Source organism: Manacus vitellinus, unplaced genomic scaffold, assembly GCF_001715985.3.
Source record: "Manacus vitellinus isolate BGI_N305 unplaced genomic scaffold, ASM171598v3 scaffold_8_pilon, whole genome shotgun sequence".
In the NCBI taxonomy this organism is placed as follows: domain Eukaryota; kingdom Metazoa; phylum Chordata; class Aves; order Passeriformes; family Pipridae; genus Manacus; species Manacus vitellinus.
Window position 1 is genome coordinate 6,498,994 of NW_021940864.1, and position 12,943 is coordinate 6,511,936.

The 12,943-nt window shown below is 35.9% G+C and overlaps 1 protein-coding gene across 1 annotated transcript in view; it reads left to right on the forward strand.

Annotated features, from left to right (window-relative positions):
* Positions 1–862: 862 nt before the first annotated feature.
* Positions 863–12,943, forward strand: part of EPRS (glutamyl-prolyl-tRNA synthetase) — a 36,660-nt gene continuing 24,579 nt past the window's right edge. The window contains exons 1-8 of the mRNA XM_029965138.1: positions 863–947; positions 5,375–5,474; positions 7,247–7,403; positions 8,520–8,659; positions 9,316–9,416; positions 10,686–10,812; positions 11,354–11,546; positions 11,896–12,067. Of these exons, the coding sequence (XP_029820998.1) occupies positions 8,657–8,659; positions 9,316–9,416; positions 10,686–10,812; positions 11,354–11,546; positions 11,896–12,067 (596 nt within the window). The 5' untranslated portion in view covers positions 863–947; positions 5,375–5,474; positions 7,247–7,403; positions 8,520–8,656. The remainder of the gene's footprint in view (positions 948–5,374; positions 5,475–7,246; positions 7,404–8,519; positions 8,660–9,315; positions 9,417–10,685; positions 10,813–11,353; positions 11,547–11,895; positions 12,068–12,943) is intronic.

Below are 12,943 nucleotides of genomic sequence, written 5' to 3' on the forward strand. Positions count from 1 at the left end.
TCTTTATCTAGTTTCATTTAAGTAATATTTACCTATGCAAAAGCTTGCTGTCTTTGTACATGCTTCTGAGCAAAGTTGAAGAACACAAGCTCCTCTACTTATGCTCAGCAGGCTGAATCTGGACCAGAGCCAATCCAGAAATACAGCCAAGTTAGCTCAGTGCTTTGTTTGAGCTGCTGTGTTGTGCTAGAGATTAGAGCAGGTTTGCATCAAGCCACTTTGAATGTGGGCAGAGCTGTCTTCCAAATCAGTGATGTAGCCTAAAAACTTGGATAATTATTTTCTTTCCGGAGACCATTTTTACTGTCACTGCTGAACTACTTTGAGAATCCTGTGTCAGCTTCCTGCACTTTCACATAGATAGAGTTTATTGGTTTTGAATGAGTAATCTTTTCATAAACTTTAATTCAGGTTAAAAATAGTTTCATTCTCTTTCAGAAAGTACTGGTATGTTCAGTAATTCATCTCCATTGTTGCATGTGTCAGGGCTGGGATGGAGTGCATTAGTAATACTGTTCAATAATTAAAAGCATTTTGTTTAGCATCTCTACATATATTGGGGGACAATATATGTAATTTTTACAATACCCTTAGGAAGCAAATTGTATTGCTGCTGGCACTTGCTGAGCTCACTGCAGATCACTGTGTGCTGGACATTGTCAGCTGTAAGGCTTGCCAAGAAGGAGAAGCCTCTTGCATATAAGACTGAACATTGATTTTTTCCCCTGGGCAGTCTTACCTGAAGGAGCCAGTTCAGTCATCAGGTCCTATTGGAGAAGAAATGTAGCTGCTTGGGTATTGCTGTGAAAGGTATCTTCCCTGGAAGGAAGTTTAGTATCTTTTTCTCTTGTTCTTTTTAAAGGAGCTCTGCTGACAGTGGAGCATGTGAAGAATGATGTTGAAATTTCAGTGGAAGAAGGCAAAGAAACCATCCTCCGTGTGTCCGAGTAAGTGACTTTGCATCTCTCCTTCTAGCTTTGGGTCAGCAGTTTTAAAAGTCACATGGTTTTAACATTGACAGTAACCTTTTGAAGTAGGTGGAAGAAAAAAAATACAGTTTTATTCATCACTGCATTACTGTTGTCTCTTTGTAGCATGGGCAAAACACTTACAGTGTGTTCTAAACTAGAGCTTTATGGCAAAAGCTCTTGTATTCTTATTTTCATGCACTTACATATAATCATTTATGCTACACCAGTCACTATTGTTTAGGACTTTTTGTGGTGCCATGGATTATCAAAAGCAAGGCCATTTTATATTAGGTAAGATCGGTATACAAGATTTCTTGGACTTCTGTGTGTGTGGTGGACTGGATTTAAAATATTTATATGACATTATTTTAGGCTCACTGCTACAAATATAAGTGAAGGCATGGTGTTATCTCAGAAAAGTGCTAATTAACTGTGCTGTGCTATCCAGTGTATCCCATCTGCATCCTGTAGAAAGGATATTGGAAATTTTTGTAGTAATCTATTGTCTGTCCTTCTAAAAATACTCTGCCATTGGAATGATTAATTTCAGATTTAGGGCATGAAGATGGTCTTTACAGTCTGAGTAAGATTAAATGCATATCAGAAATACAGGACTAACACTGTTAGTTTTGGGAAGCTGCATTGTCACATTAGATTCCACATCAGGTAGGACATCTGGATATATCAAGAGGAGATATCCTGCTACCTGAAGTACCACTGACGTATCAGTGGAAATCTCTGACCTCTAGTATCTACAGTAAGGAGCATATTTGTACCCATGAACATTGCAGTTGTAACTGAAAGTATACTAACACTATGATGAATTTGGAATTAGTGATTATAAATGTAGTTTTTTAATATTGATTAGTTTTTGAGAGATTGGGGGGGCAAATCTGTTTTTCAAAGATTTGCTGACAAACTCTCATTTTGTGAGCTATTTCAGTAGAAGATCCTGTTAAAGCCATCAGTGCACCATAAACTGGTATACCTGCATGTCTGTAGAATGGCTATAAAGGCAACATATTTCATGTTGTGTTGTGGAGTTCCTGACTCGATCCTCGTATGTTAACACCAACTGAGCATTTCCACTGTCTTCTAACCCTAGGGAAAGAGCTTGTCACTGTGTGCATCAATGCCAAAAAATCGAAGCACAGGAAGACTCACAGTCTTCAGTTATGGTTGTTTTACAGGTTGCAAATATTTTTTTCTGTTTAAAATGTTAGACCTGAACTCAGATATGAGTTCTTGCTGTAATCTGATATCACATGTTGTCTTTTGCTGTGCCTAGTGATGGCATTGAATTTGTGATTTTTGAATTAAAGCAAGAGAACTGTGACAGGTTGTATTGGGACTTAATTGGTACAGCTTTAATAATTTTCAGGGTGTGTCATGCACATGTGGGGTACAGCTTACATAACAGAGAGTTAATTGGATATTTTTCAGTTGCATGAGAAAGTTTTCCCAAAAGTAGCATTAGTCGGGTTTTGGTTTCATTTTACTTAGTTTAGGCAGTGTATGGATGTATATACCAAAAAATATGCATATATAGTGTAAAATCCTTTGACACATGGGAATTATCTTGGAATATTATAAATTTATACACTTGGCTTTGAAATAATATTTTATTAAATAATTTTGTATTACAATGCTTTCTTCCTACTGCATTGCAAAAATACTTCTTTTGGCTGTAATGGAACTTGTCAGAAATGTAAAGCAAATGCTCTTCTGCACTTTGGCCCCACAAGGATAATGTCTAGAGTCATGGTTCCATCAGATGGAAATTTTTGTCTGTTAGTGTCCTTTCAGCCCTGGTGTTGGATTATGTTCAAAAAGTTATTCCAAACCTCAATATTGCATTAATTTTCTCTTACTTGGTTGTACAATAATTTTAAAAATTGATTCTCTATTTTAAAGTCTGTTAAAAGTGTATCTCTAATGTGGGAAGCATCAGCTGAACTCATATCTCAACTAATGCTTTTGGTAAATGGATTTCATGGCATCAGTTCTGCTGAAGCTATCTTGTTTTGGCATGACTTGAAAATCACTTGGGATGTTTCAGATTTTGTTTTTTTTCTTTTCCAGGAATACATTAGTTCTAATGACTTGACTTGAAATAAAAAAAAGAACATTTTATTTGTGATTCTTCTAGGTTCTATTTTTGAAACTTAGTTAAAATCTGGTAACAAGCTTTTCAGCTAACTAACTGAAACTTAGCTGTCAGGTAGTTAGCTGAAAAGTTAACTTTTGATGATAAATCAAAAGTTAACTTTTGATGATATTTTGAGATGATAAATTTTATTTTAAAGGTCATTTTTGAAGCTTTAGCTTCAAAATTTCATATAGTAATAGCTCCTAAGCAAACCACTCAGCTACTTAGCAGTCTGCACTAGCTGGTGACTTTTTGGAGTGTTTTAGTGTACCTGCCTCTTGTCAGATTACAAACTGCAGTACAGCTTTTCTGTTTTGTGTTGGGAGCAATTACTTGTAGGTAGGTGAATCCAACCATTCTGCAATGCTTTTTACAAATTAATTCAATGAAGATTTATTACAATTGGAAATTGTTTGTACTTTGTTTTGTGTTTCCTTCCCCCCCCTCCCTTCTCCCACCTTTTCTTTTACTTCTTGAATATCTGCCCTGGTATTTAATTATGTGGCATTTTGTGTCACTTTGAAGAGACACTCTTTGCCTGTAACATTACATTGTCCATGTTCATTCTTCCTTACTTAGCCCTGGAGTTAGCAGGCACTAGCTGCAAAGAGCCTTTTATAACTTTTCCAAAGAGGCCAATTAGCCCCGTTTGGGTGGAAGTATTTTTTTTCCTGAAGAAAATAAACAACTTCAAGAACAAGTAAGATTTTACTCGGAGTAACATTGTCCCATTTCATACACTTATTCAATTTTGCTTGGATAATCATGGGTTTTTGTTTTAGTATGAACTACTGAAAACAATAAAAATACATTTCACAGACTTCTCAAGTGCAAATGTACTGAAAATGTTTTGTTTTCCTCAGTTTGAAAAAGCTTCATTAAAATCTGATAGCAGTGTCAAATTATAATAGGACATACTTTGTGTAACTTGAACACCCTACTGTGGCTTTTGTTTTTGGTTATGTTTTATGAGTCTTCTATGTACTGGATCCTGAATGCTTGAAAAGCTAGAAGAAGGAAAAAAAAGGCAAAAAATCCCTCTCCACAATGGACTATATTCCTTAGGTTTTAATGCAGTTAACCTAATGAGACTGACTAAAAATGGAACTCATTCTAATTGTTAATATATCAAGAAGTCTTCTGTATAATTTTGAGAACTTTAATTGATTTTTGCGAGGTTTGAGGGCTACCAAAAATTCTTTTGATTTTATAAAGGATGCAGGGATGCAGTAGGTATAAAAGGAAGTGCAGAACAATGACAGAACAGAGTTGTAACCTTGGTTGGAAAAGTTGGAGTGTAGCATTCAATCCATTAAATTGAGTAAATGTTCAGAAGAACACTTAGAGGAACTCCTTTTGTTGACGTCAATGCTGGTTTAGAAGCAATTGGAGCTCTATTTTTCAATCTACACCTACACAAGACTGTAGAGATGAGTGTTATCTGAAGAACTGATGGCTGTAATGCCTCTTTCTTCCAAAGCTCTTTAGTAAATACAAATATATCTTAGATGAATTGGAAACTAGATTTCTGACAGTATGCAGCTTTTTTTAATACTGTATGTAAGGTAGAAAAGGAAGATGAAAACATAGAAGTATGCTCTTTGGAAAGCCTTTTTTCTCCAGATCTATTTCGAATTTTCATAAGGAGAACAGGAAAAACAAATTCAAACTTAGTCTTTTATGTGGAGAACACAGGGTAAAAAGAAGAAATATAGTCAGACAAGCTTGTTCATCAAGGGATGGTCTCAATGAAGTATGAATTGAGTGAGTAAAAAAATTAAGAGGATTTTTCTTTCCCTGAATCTAGCCCTTAAAACCACAGTGAAGACTTCAGAATTCTTCTGTAAATTGTCTAGGAATCCTCTTCAAAGTCACCCTTCTTCTATGAAAAGAAAACAAATATTGATTAGCTCCTTATATTCTGGAAAATGCATTGCTCAGGTTATGCTGTCAGAACGTGGAGCGAGTGTTTTGTTATTTGAAAGAATAATAGAGAGTTTTATTTTCTTTATTTCTGTCTGTGTTTAGGAGCTTATTGTTCCATCTGGTGATAAAAAAACAAGGACTTATTTATTCTTTTGCTAGGTTTATTCAATTTTATTTTTTTTTTTATGCTGGTGACCTGGTATCTCTCGGTTCACCCAGAAGTTATTTTGTGTTTGCTTTACACATGTTTAAGCTATGTGTGTACAATTAAAGTTGAAGTGGAGGTAGTAATTTAATAAACCTGTATCTTGCCTCTTCCTTTTTTTAGGCATGTTTCATTTACTGATGTGAATTCAATAGCTCGGTATCTGGCTAGAGTTGCTGCATCTGCTGGGTTGTATGGCTCAAATCTGTTGGAACACACTGAGGTGAGAAGGAATCATAGAATGGTTTGAGCTGGAAGGGACCTTAAATATCGTCTAGTTCCAACCCCCTGCTGTGGGCAGGGACACCTTCCACTAGACCAGGTTGTTCAAAGCCCCATCCAACCTGGCCTTGAATCACACCCCTCTCTCTTGGTTTTTTTTTACCTTTTTTCTCTCTTGACCTGCCTTCAAAGTTGGGGGGGAATTGTTTTTGGGTCAGTTGTTTTTGAACTTGTATCTGTTATTCTTCATTTTACTGTCAGATTGAGGTTCCAACTCTGTGGGTTGCTGAGGGTTTTGTTTTGCTAAGCTTTCTGTTTCTTACAAAGAAGAGTAAAAAGCCTGAGCTTTGAAAGGGTTGCCCTTTCCCACCCCTGCAATAACAACTCCTAAGCTGAGAGTTCACTAAGGTAAGATAATTCAAGTTGGAAGGTGATAGATGTGATTTTCCTTCCTCACTTTTGCCAGTTCTGTTGCCATCAGTTGCTACCTTGTAACACTTCAGTGTAACACCAAGGAACACCTTGTGAAATTGAAATGCTGAAGTCCTTTTTTGCTGTATTTGATGAACAAAACCCTGAATCCAATTTCTTCCTGAGTCTACCTCAGAATAATCAACCACTTTAAGTTGGTAAATGAAACTAACAAATTGAAATTTATTGTGTCTGAAACTGGGGAAGGAATTGAAGGACTTGATTCAGGTCTTTTCTACAACTACTTGGAACTAGTGGTAATCACTCTTCAGCCCTTATAGCTGGTCTCAAGGGAAGTGTTGTCTTAGTATTTTGCTTTTAAGGCATTTAAAAAGTTGTAGGTTATCTTGTAGCTATTTAGGTACAAACCCTTAGTTTTTAACTTAAGCCCAATCCTCGGCAAACACACTTTAAAGATTGGTGTTGCTGATAAAATAGTTCTTTTTGCTTCATGTCTTTCAAAAATAAAAGCTGTACTTTGAGAAGTACCGTGACAGCTGCATTTGTGGTGCACATATTTTGGAGCATAACTGCAAATGATTGAACTGAATTCTGTGGTGGTTGTAATTACATCTGTGCCTGCCACGTTGCCTTGAATGTTGGAAAGCTTCCCACTGCAGTTTACGGAACACTCCCACATGAAATAGGGCCAGAGGACTAGAAGAGACACTTAGTCTCTTACAGGGTTGAGGGATGCAATTTATAGAGAGGGCTACACTATTACCCAATCTAATTCTTAAAATTTTTTTGTTTGTTTGTGTATGAAGATATAGGAGAAGACTGCTTTGCATGGAGAAAGGGGTGGGACCTGGCGGAGGAGGGATTCGATTGCTTCAAGTCTGAAAGGAGATGAGGAAGAGAAGATAGGGACTGAGGGGAAAGTGGTATACTTAACCAGTAACAGTACCAGGAAGATCAAATAAGTCACAAATATGGTATCTGAATAGTTAAAAGCTAAGGATGATTATTATATGCTCTGTGTGATAATTAAGTACCTAAGAACTGCTGATTATTTTACCAATGGGAGTAACTTCAATAAAGTTGGTATTTTCAGCAGCTTGAATTCATGCTGGAGGAAGAAATTAAGTTTAATCATTTACTATTATTCTGGATGAATTTTTCAGTATAATTTATTTTAAGCATTCTTATATTATGATGCATTATCTGATATATTTAATCCTAATGATCTTGTTAATATTTTCTGTTCAACTATTAAATGGATTGTACGTTATTTCAGTTGTCTAACGAGCTTAAGTCTCATTCCTTTAGTAACTTTAGCTATCTTTTGTCCCTTCAACCTAGATTGACCATTGGCTGGAGTTCAGTGCCACAAAGTTATCTGCTGCCAACCAGTTTCTTTCAGCAGTCCAAGAGCTCAACCACTGTCTGTCCCTAAGAACCTACTTGGTTGGGAACTCCCTGAGCCTTGCAGACTTGTGTGTCTGGGCTGTACTAAAAGGTATCAGTACATGTCCTCTGTTTCATTGGCTTACAATCAGTGTATAACAGGAATCTCCAAATTTCCTTTTTTTACGGATGCTAGTAGTACCTCTTAGCTGTATGAGAGACTATATACTATCATGTCCAGTGCTTTCACCTGTGCATCACTAGTGATGGCAATAGTATAGCTTAGAAACCCTAGATTTTTTTTTAAATCATTGTTATATTTGGAAATTTATGAGATGTAATCCCTAGGTGGTTTTTTTTTAACCTCTTTTGTGTTAACTGTAAGTGTCTTTTATTACCTGTTGCCTAAGTATGAAAATGTGCCTTGTAAAATTATATACATGGACCTTTCTATGATATTATCTTAGCAGAGGAAATTTCTTTGGTCTACTTTGAATTATTAGAAGAGGTATATGTTACTCTGTGAAATAACCTTTGAAGGTTAAAAGAAGCTTTGATGATCTCTTTTTATGGGTTTAGTTTTTATATTCTCTTAACTCTATGTCTAAAGGTGATAGGTGACAATCTACCATGCAGTATAAGCAAATTCCTGTTGGAAGTGAAGTGCATAATCAAGATTAAAAGATAGCAGCTTTTGATATTTTTTCAAAGTTGCTGCTCTGGAGAGAAATCTGAAGGAAATGTCCTTTTTTTCTCTCCTTTTCCCGATCTGAATCTTTCTAATGAAGTTGTGTTCCTTGAAAATTAGGTTGTGGGAATACAGCCCCTCAAAAATAAAGGAGAGTATTGATGCAAGCTTCACTTATGATAAAACTTAGAAAATATCAAATGTAGACACAGTAGAGGGATATCCTGTATTTCTGCCTTGAAATAAAGTTGTTACTAATTTTGAGATGGATAATACAAAGAAAAATGTATATTCACCATTCCCTCTCACCTTTTGCCTTGATGAATCCAAGAAAGAATGCAGTATGTTTTGGGTTTGGAGGGAGTTTGTTTATTTAATTTTCTTTAGAATGGCTTGTGTCTCTTTGACTAAATATGTCTTCAGAAGAGAGAGTAAGTAGATTATTTAAAATCATAATTTTTTTTTAGTCTTAAAAAACTGCTATTGGTAATAATTTTATTTTTATAATTTAGTAGTTTGAATTATTTTTTTTTCTAACAGGTAATAATGTATGGCAAGAGCAATTACAGCAAAACAAAGCTCCTGTGCATGCAAAGCGATGGTTCAGCTTCCTTGAGGTACAGCATGCTTTTCGGTCAGTAGGAGCCAAGTGGACTGCTGGCACACCAAAGGTTAAAATGGTAAGGTTTACTGAGATCCTCTGGAGAGAGTAGCTTTATTTTTGTGGGTACACCACAAGAAAACTTTATTATTATAAGTTAGAGAATTAAAAATTAAAAGGAACCAGTTGTGCAGTAAACTAAACTTTTGTAAGCTCTTGTTTACAGCTAAAGCTGTCACTTTCAAATTTAGAAAGGGATGAATGGTGTACTCCAGTGCTTAAGTGGAATCATGAAAATTTGACACCTCTTCTTTTAATCAGCACTGCTCTTTAGATGTATTGTTTCCTTTTTCCAAAGAGCGTTTGGGGTCCTGATTGACCTGCAAAGATTGCAGTCTTTGGCTGATTGAAATTGTTGGTCATGTTCAGGTTAAGAACACTGAGATATAAAAACTTGGATTGCAACTATTTTCTTTTATGGAATAAATTATACAACTAGGTGGGACTTTTCAGTCCTGGATCAGACTGGAAGACAGAATAACTTAAAACTCCAGAACTGATCTGGTTTTGGTGTGCTATGAGTAATGTCAAAGTTGTGAAGAGATGAATTTGGGGTCCAGTATGGCAGCTTTTTCTTGTCTGGTTTGAAAGGAGACCTTGATACAGAAGCTATTATCTAGAGTTTTTTATCTTATTATATAGCTAATGCAATCTGTAATTATATCTCTTTTTAAGGCAACAGAAAAAGAAAAGAAAGCGGATGTTGGGAAGTTTGTTGAACTTCCTGGTGCAGAAATGGGAAAGGTCATTGTAAGGTTCCCTCCTGAAGCAAGTGGGTAAGAAACATGAATGCTTTGAGATGGTTCTATTTGTGTTTTGTCTTAAAAAAAAAAATGTGCTTTGGTGAGGAGATTATTCAGCCTGTCAGACAAGGTTATCAAGCCAAATGGGTGTTTAAAGCTTTGTCTACATTAGAGCTTTGTGTTCACTTCTCCTCTATACTTCATTGCACTGTTGCCTGAACTTGGAATAGGAAGATTAGTTGCCAGCAGGTAACGTGGTTCTGCACAGCAGTGGGATGAGGAGAAGCAGGAGGATGACATTTACATGGATGATGGTGGTGTGTGCACTGCCAGGAGCTGTGATGTGTTACATACAGGCTTTGTGAGTTGGGTCAAAGGACTCTGTGCTTTTCAAGGAAGCTTAGATTTGAGAAGGGAAAGATGTGTGGGATGGCCTTCCTTGGGGAACCTTGACACCAGGTAGAGGCCCAGGGGTCTAGACTGTGTGGAATACCAAAGCACAAACCCCTTAAAGATCACATAGAGGAGATGTGATGAGCCAATATAATAAATTCATTTTTCAACCAGTGTTTTATTTCCTGTTTCTTTTTGGAATTGCCTGATGACCTGTAAAATTTCCATGATTACATTCCTTCATTAAACTGCCTGTTCAGCATCATGTGACTTCTGTACTTGTGTATCTTACTCTATTAGTCCAGTATAAAGTGTTACTCAAATATTATAAATTATGTATTATTTACGTGTATGTGTAGAAAATACTGTTCTCAACTTACTTTAGTAGTTTTCAGTGTCTTAATTCTGGTGTTTTATTTGGTGTTCTTCAGGAACACATTACTTTTTTTTTTCTTTTTGAAAGTGATTTTCATTTTGTGGATTTGAGGATTTATATTTAGTTGAAAATGTCAGTACCTTTATAGCTTATGTTAAAAATACACTGCAACCACCATTTCCATTCTTCTGAAATTGGGTAGGTTCAGATTATCCGGTAGCTGCGACTGGGTATCATCAGCAGTTGATTTAAGTTAGTCTGTAAAATTGGAGATAATTGCAGTCCAGTCTTTATATCCATAGTGACACTCTAATTTACAGATTTAGATAGTTTTAACACTTAACCACTAAGTTTATAGTAGAAGAAACATAATATGCTTTCATAAATGTGTGGTATTTCAACAAATATCCTAGGTTGGCTTTTTCTGTTACATTAGGTATTGCTTTCCATTCTTTCTCATTCTCTCACAAAAAAAAAAGAAATCTAGCTGAAGGATAGCTAGTGTATACATTTATTTTTTATTTCCTTTTTAGATATCTGCATATTGGTCATGCCAAAGCTGCCCTGCTAAATCAGCACTACCAGGTTAATTTTAAAGGAAAACTTATTATGAGATTTGATGACACAAATCCAGAAAAAGAGAAAGAAGACTTTGAGAAGGTATGATAAGACAGCAGAGAAATCCATTCACTGTGCATCTAATTCAGGGGTAAATGGCATGCAGATCTACTGCTGCACACTTCTTTTGCGACAATACGGTTTTACAGTATCAGTATTACGTTTAAGTCTTATGCTTGGAAGACATTGCTGTCAACTTTACCTTAAGAAGCTTAAAGGCCTTTTAATGATAGCTAAGATATTTCTTCCCTTTCTCAAATGTTTATTTTACGGTATGTAGATGTGCAACTCTTGCAGTACACTGTTGTTTTCATTGCATAGTCACTCCTTGGTGTGTAATAAGTAATTTGCTTCAGCTTTCATCTCCTTTTCTTGTCCTGCCTCCTTCAAGTCTGATCTCATGTAATTATAGGCTGTGAATGAATGATAAGTGCATGACTCTCTTTTCTTTCATGCTTATTCTTATGGCTTATCCTTCCTAGGCAGTGGAGCATTAGAAGCATCACATCTGACATGAAGAGAATAAAGATTTAAGAAAACTTGCTTTCCTGAATGTTACAGTGTACAATTTCACACTTTGCAGGTTATTCTTGAAGACGTTGCAATGCTGCACATCAAACCAGATCAGTTTACATATACCTCAGACCACTTTGAAACAATAATGAAATATGCTGAGAAGCTTATTCAAGAAGGGAAGGCATATGTGGATGATACTCCTGCAGAACAAATGAAAGCAGAGCGTGAGCAGAGAGTGGAATCTAAACACAGAAATAACTGTAAGATATTTTAAGCGTCAGTCTTGCCTTGTTGTCTTTTTGATTTGGCATCAGAACTTGATTTTTATTAACAAATATGAATATGATGACTAATTGCATAGGTTTAAGGTCCTTACAGGAACTTGTAAGCATTTAGTTCTTTGTTCTGCAAGGCTGGAATAAGTGTATATTTAGACAGGTTCAGCAGACTTGCATATGTATGAGTTCATCACCATTTATTACCACTTAAAAAATTCAACATGTGAAGTGCATGAAGATGAATTCCAGTATCTAAAGAGGGGGGTGACATTGATTTTTTGTTACTACAGTAATAAAATGTGGTTCTATGCTTTCTTTTTGTTGTTCTTAGGTGTTAATAAAAATCTGCAAATGTGGGAAGAAATGAAAAAGGGAACAGAATACGGACAAACTTGTTGTCTACGAGCAAAAATAGATATGAGTAGTAATAATGGATGTATGAGGGATCCAACTCTTTATCGTTGTAAAAACCAGCCTCACCCTCGTACTGGAAGTACCTACAAGTATGTCACTTCCTCCTTGTGTAGCTGGTAACTTGCTCTTTTCAGGGCATTTTCCTTTCCTTAGTAAGCTTCTTTTAATGCTTGGAACCTGCTAGCATTTTTCCATCCGCATATGTAAGGAGTCTCCTGACTTTCTGAAACTTCTGCAAATGACTTCTAAAGCCTTTGAGTTGACCGTCATTGTCAGCAGTGAATATTATTTCAGTTTTGGTCGATGAATACCATAAAATGTATGCAGTGGAGAACTTTGACTCAAAGTATGATGGCCGTGTCTTGGACAATAAAGCTGTTTGCTCTAGCTCTCAGAGCTTAAACAGAATTATGGCAATTTTACATTGCTATGATTTTATGTTGCTGCAAAACATCCTTGATCTACTTAACTGGGTGGCTGCTTCCACTTTCACAGCAACTGCTGTCTCTGTGCAGAATGAATATTTGCTACATTGTGCATTGAAATCAGCCTACTAAATTGGTCAAGGATATGGGTCAGCACCTGTTTGAAACCTCTGTTTCCAGCTATACAACTCCATTTTTGGAAACACTGATTTAATGTGCTTATAATAGTAAAACTGTTTGTGGGTAGGGGTTTGTTTTTAAGCATGAAAGCTTTGCTCATTATTTGATCTATTAATGATTCCTTTTGATATTTAAGGAAAAAACCCTATAAGTCAGCATCTTTTGTGTTTGAAAAGAACAGTAGCAGTGTAGGGTTGGTTTTTTTAGGCTTGAATATTAAGGCTGTGATCAGTTAATTTCTTTAAGGCTTTCTTTGTTTTAAAAATACCCTTTGAATTTTTTTGTGGAAAATTCATTGTGTATGTGTTATTTTAGTCTTGATTTGAAAGTTTTCGGGATCATATGTTTGTAAATATTTGT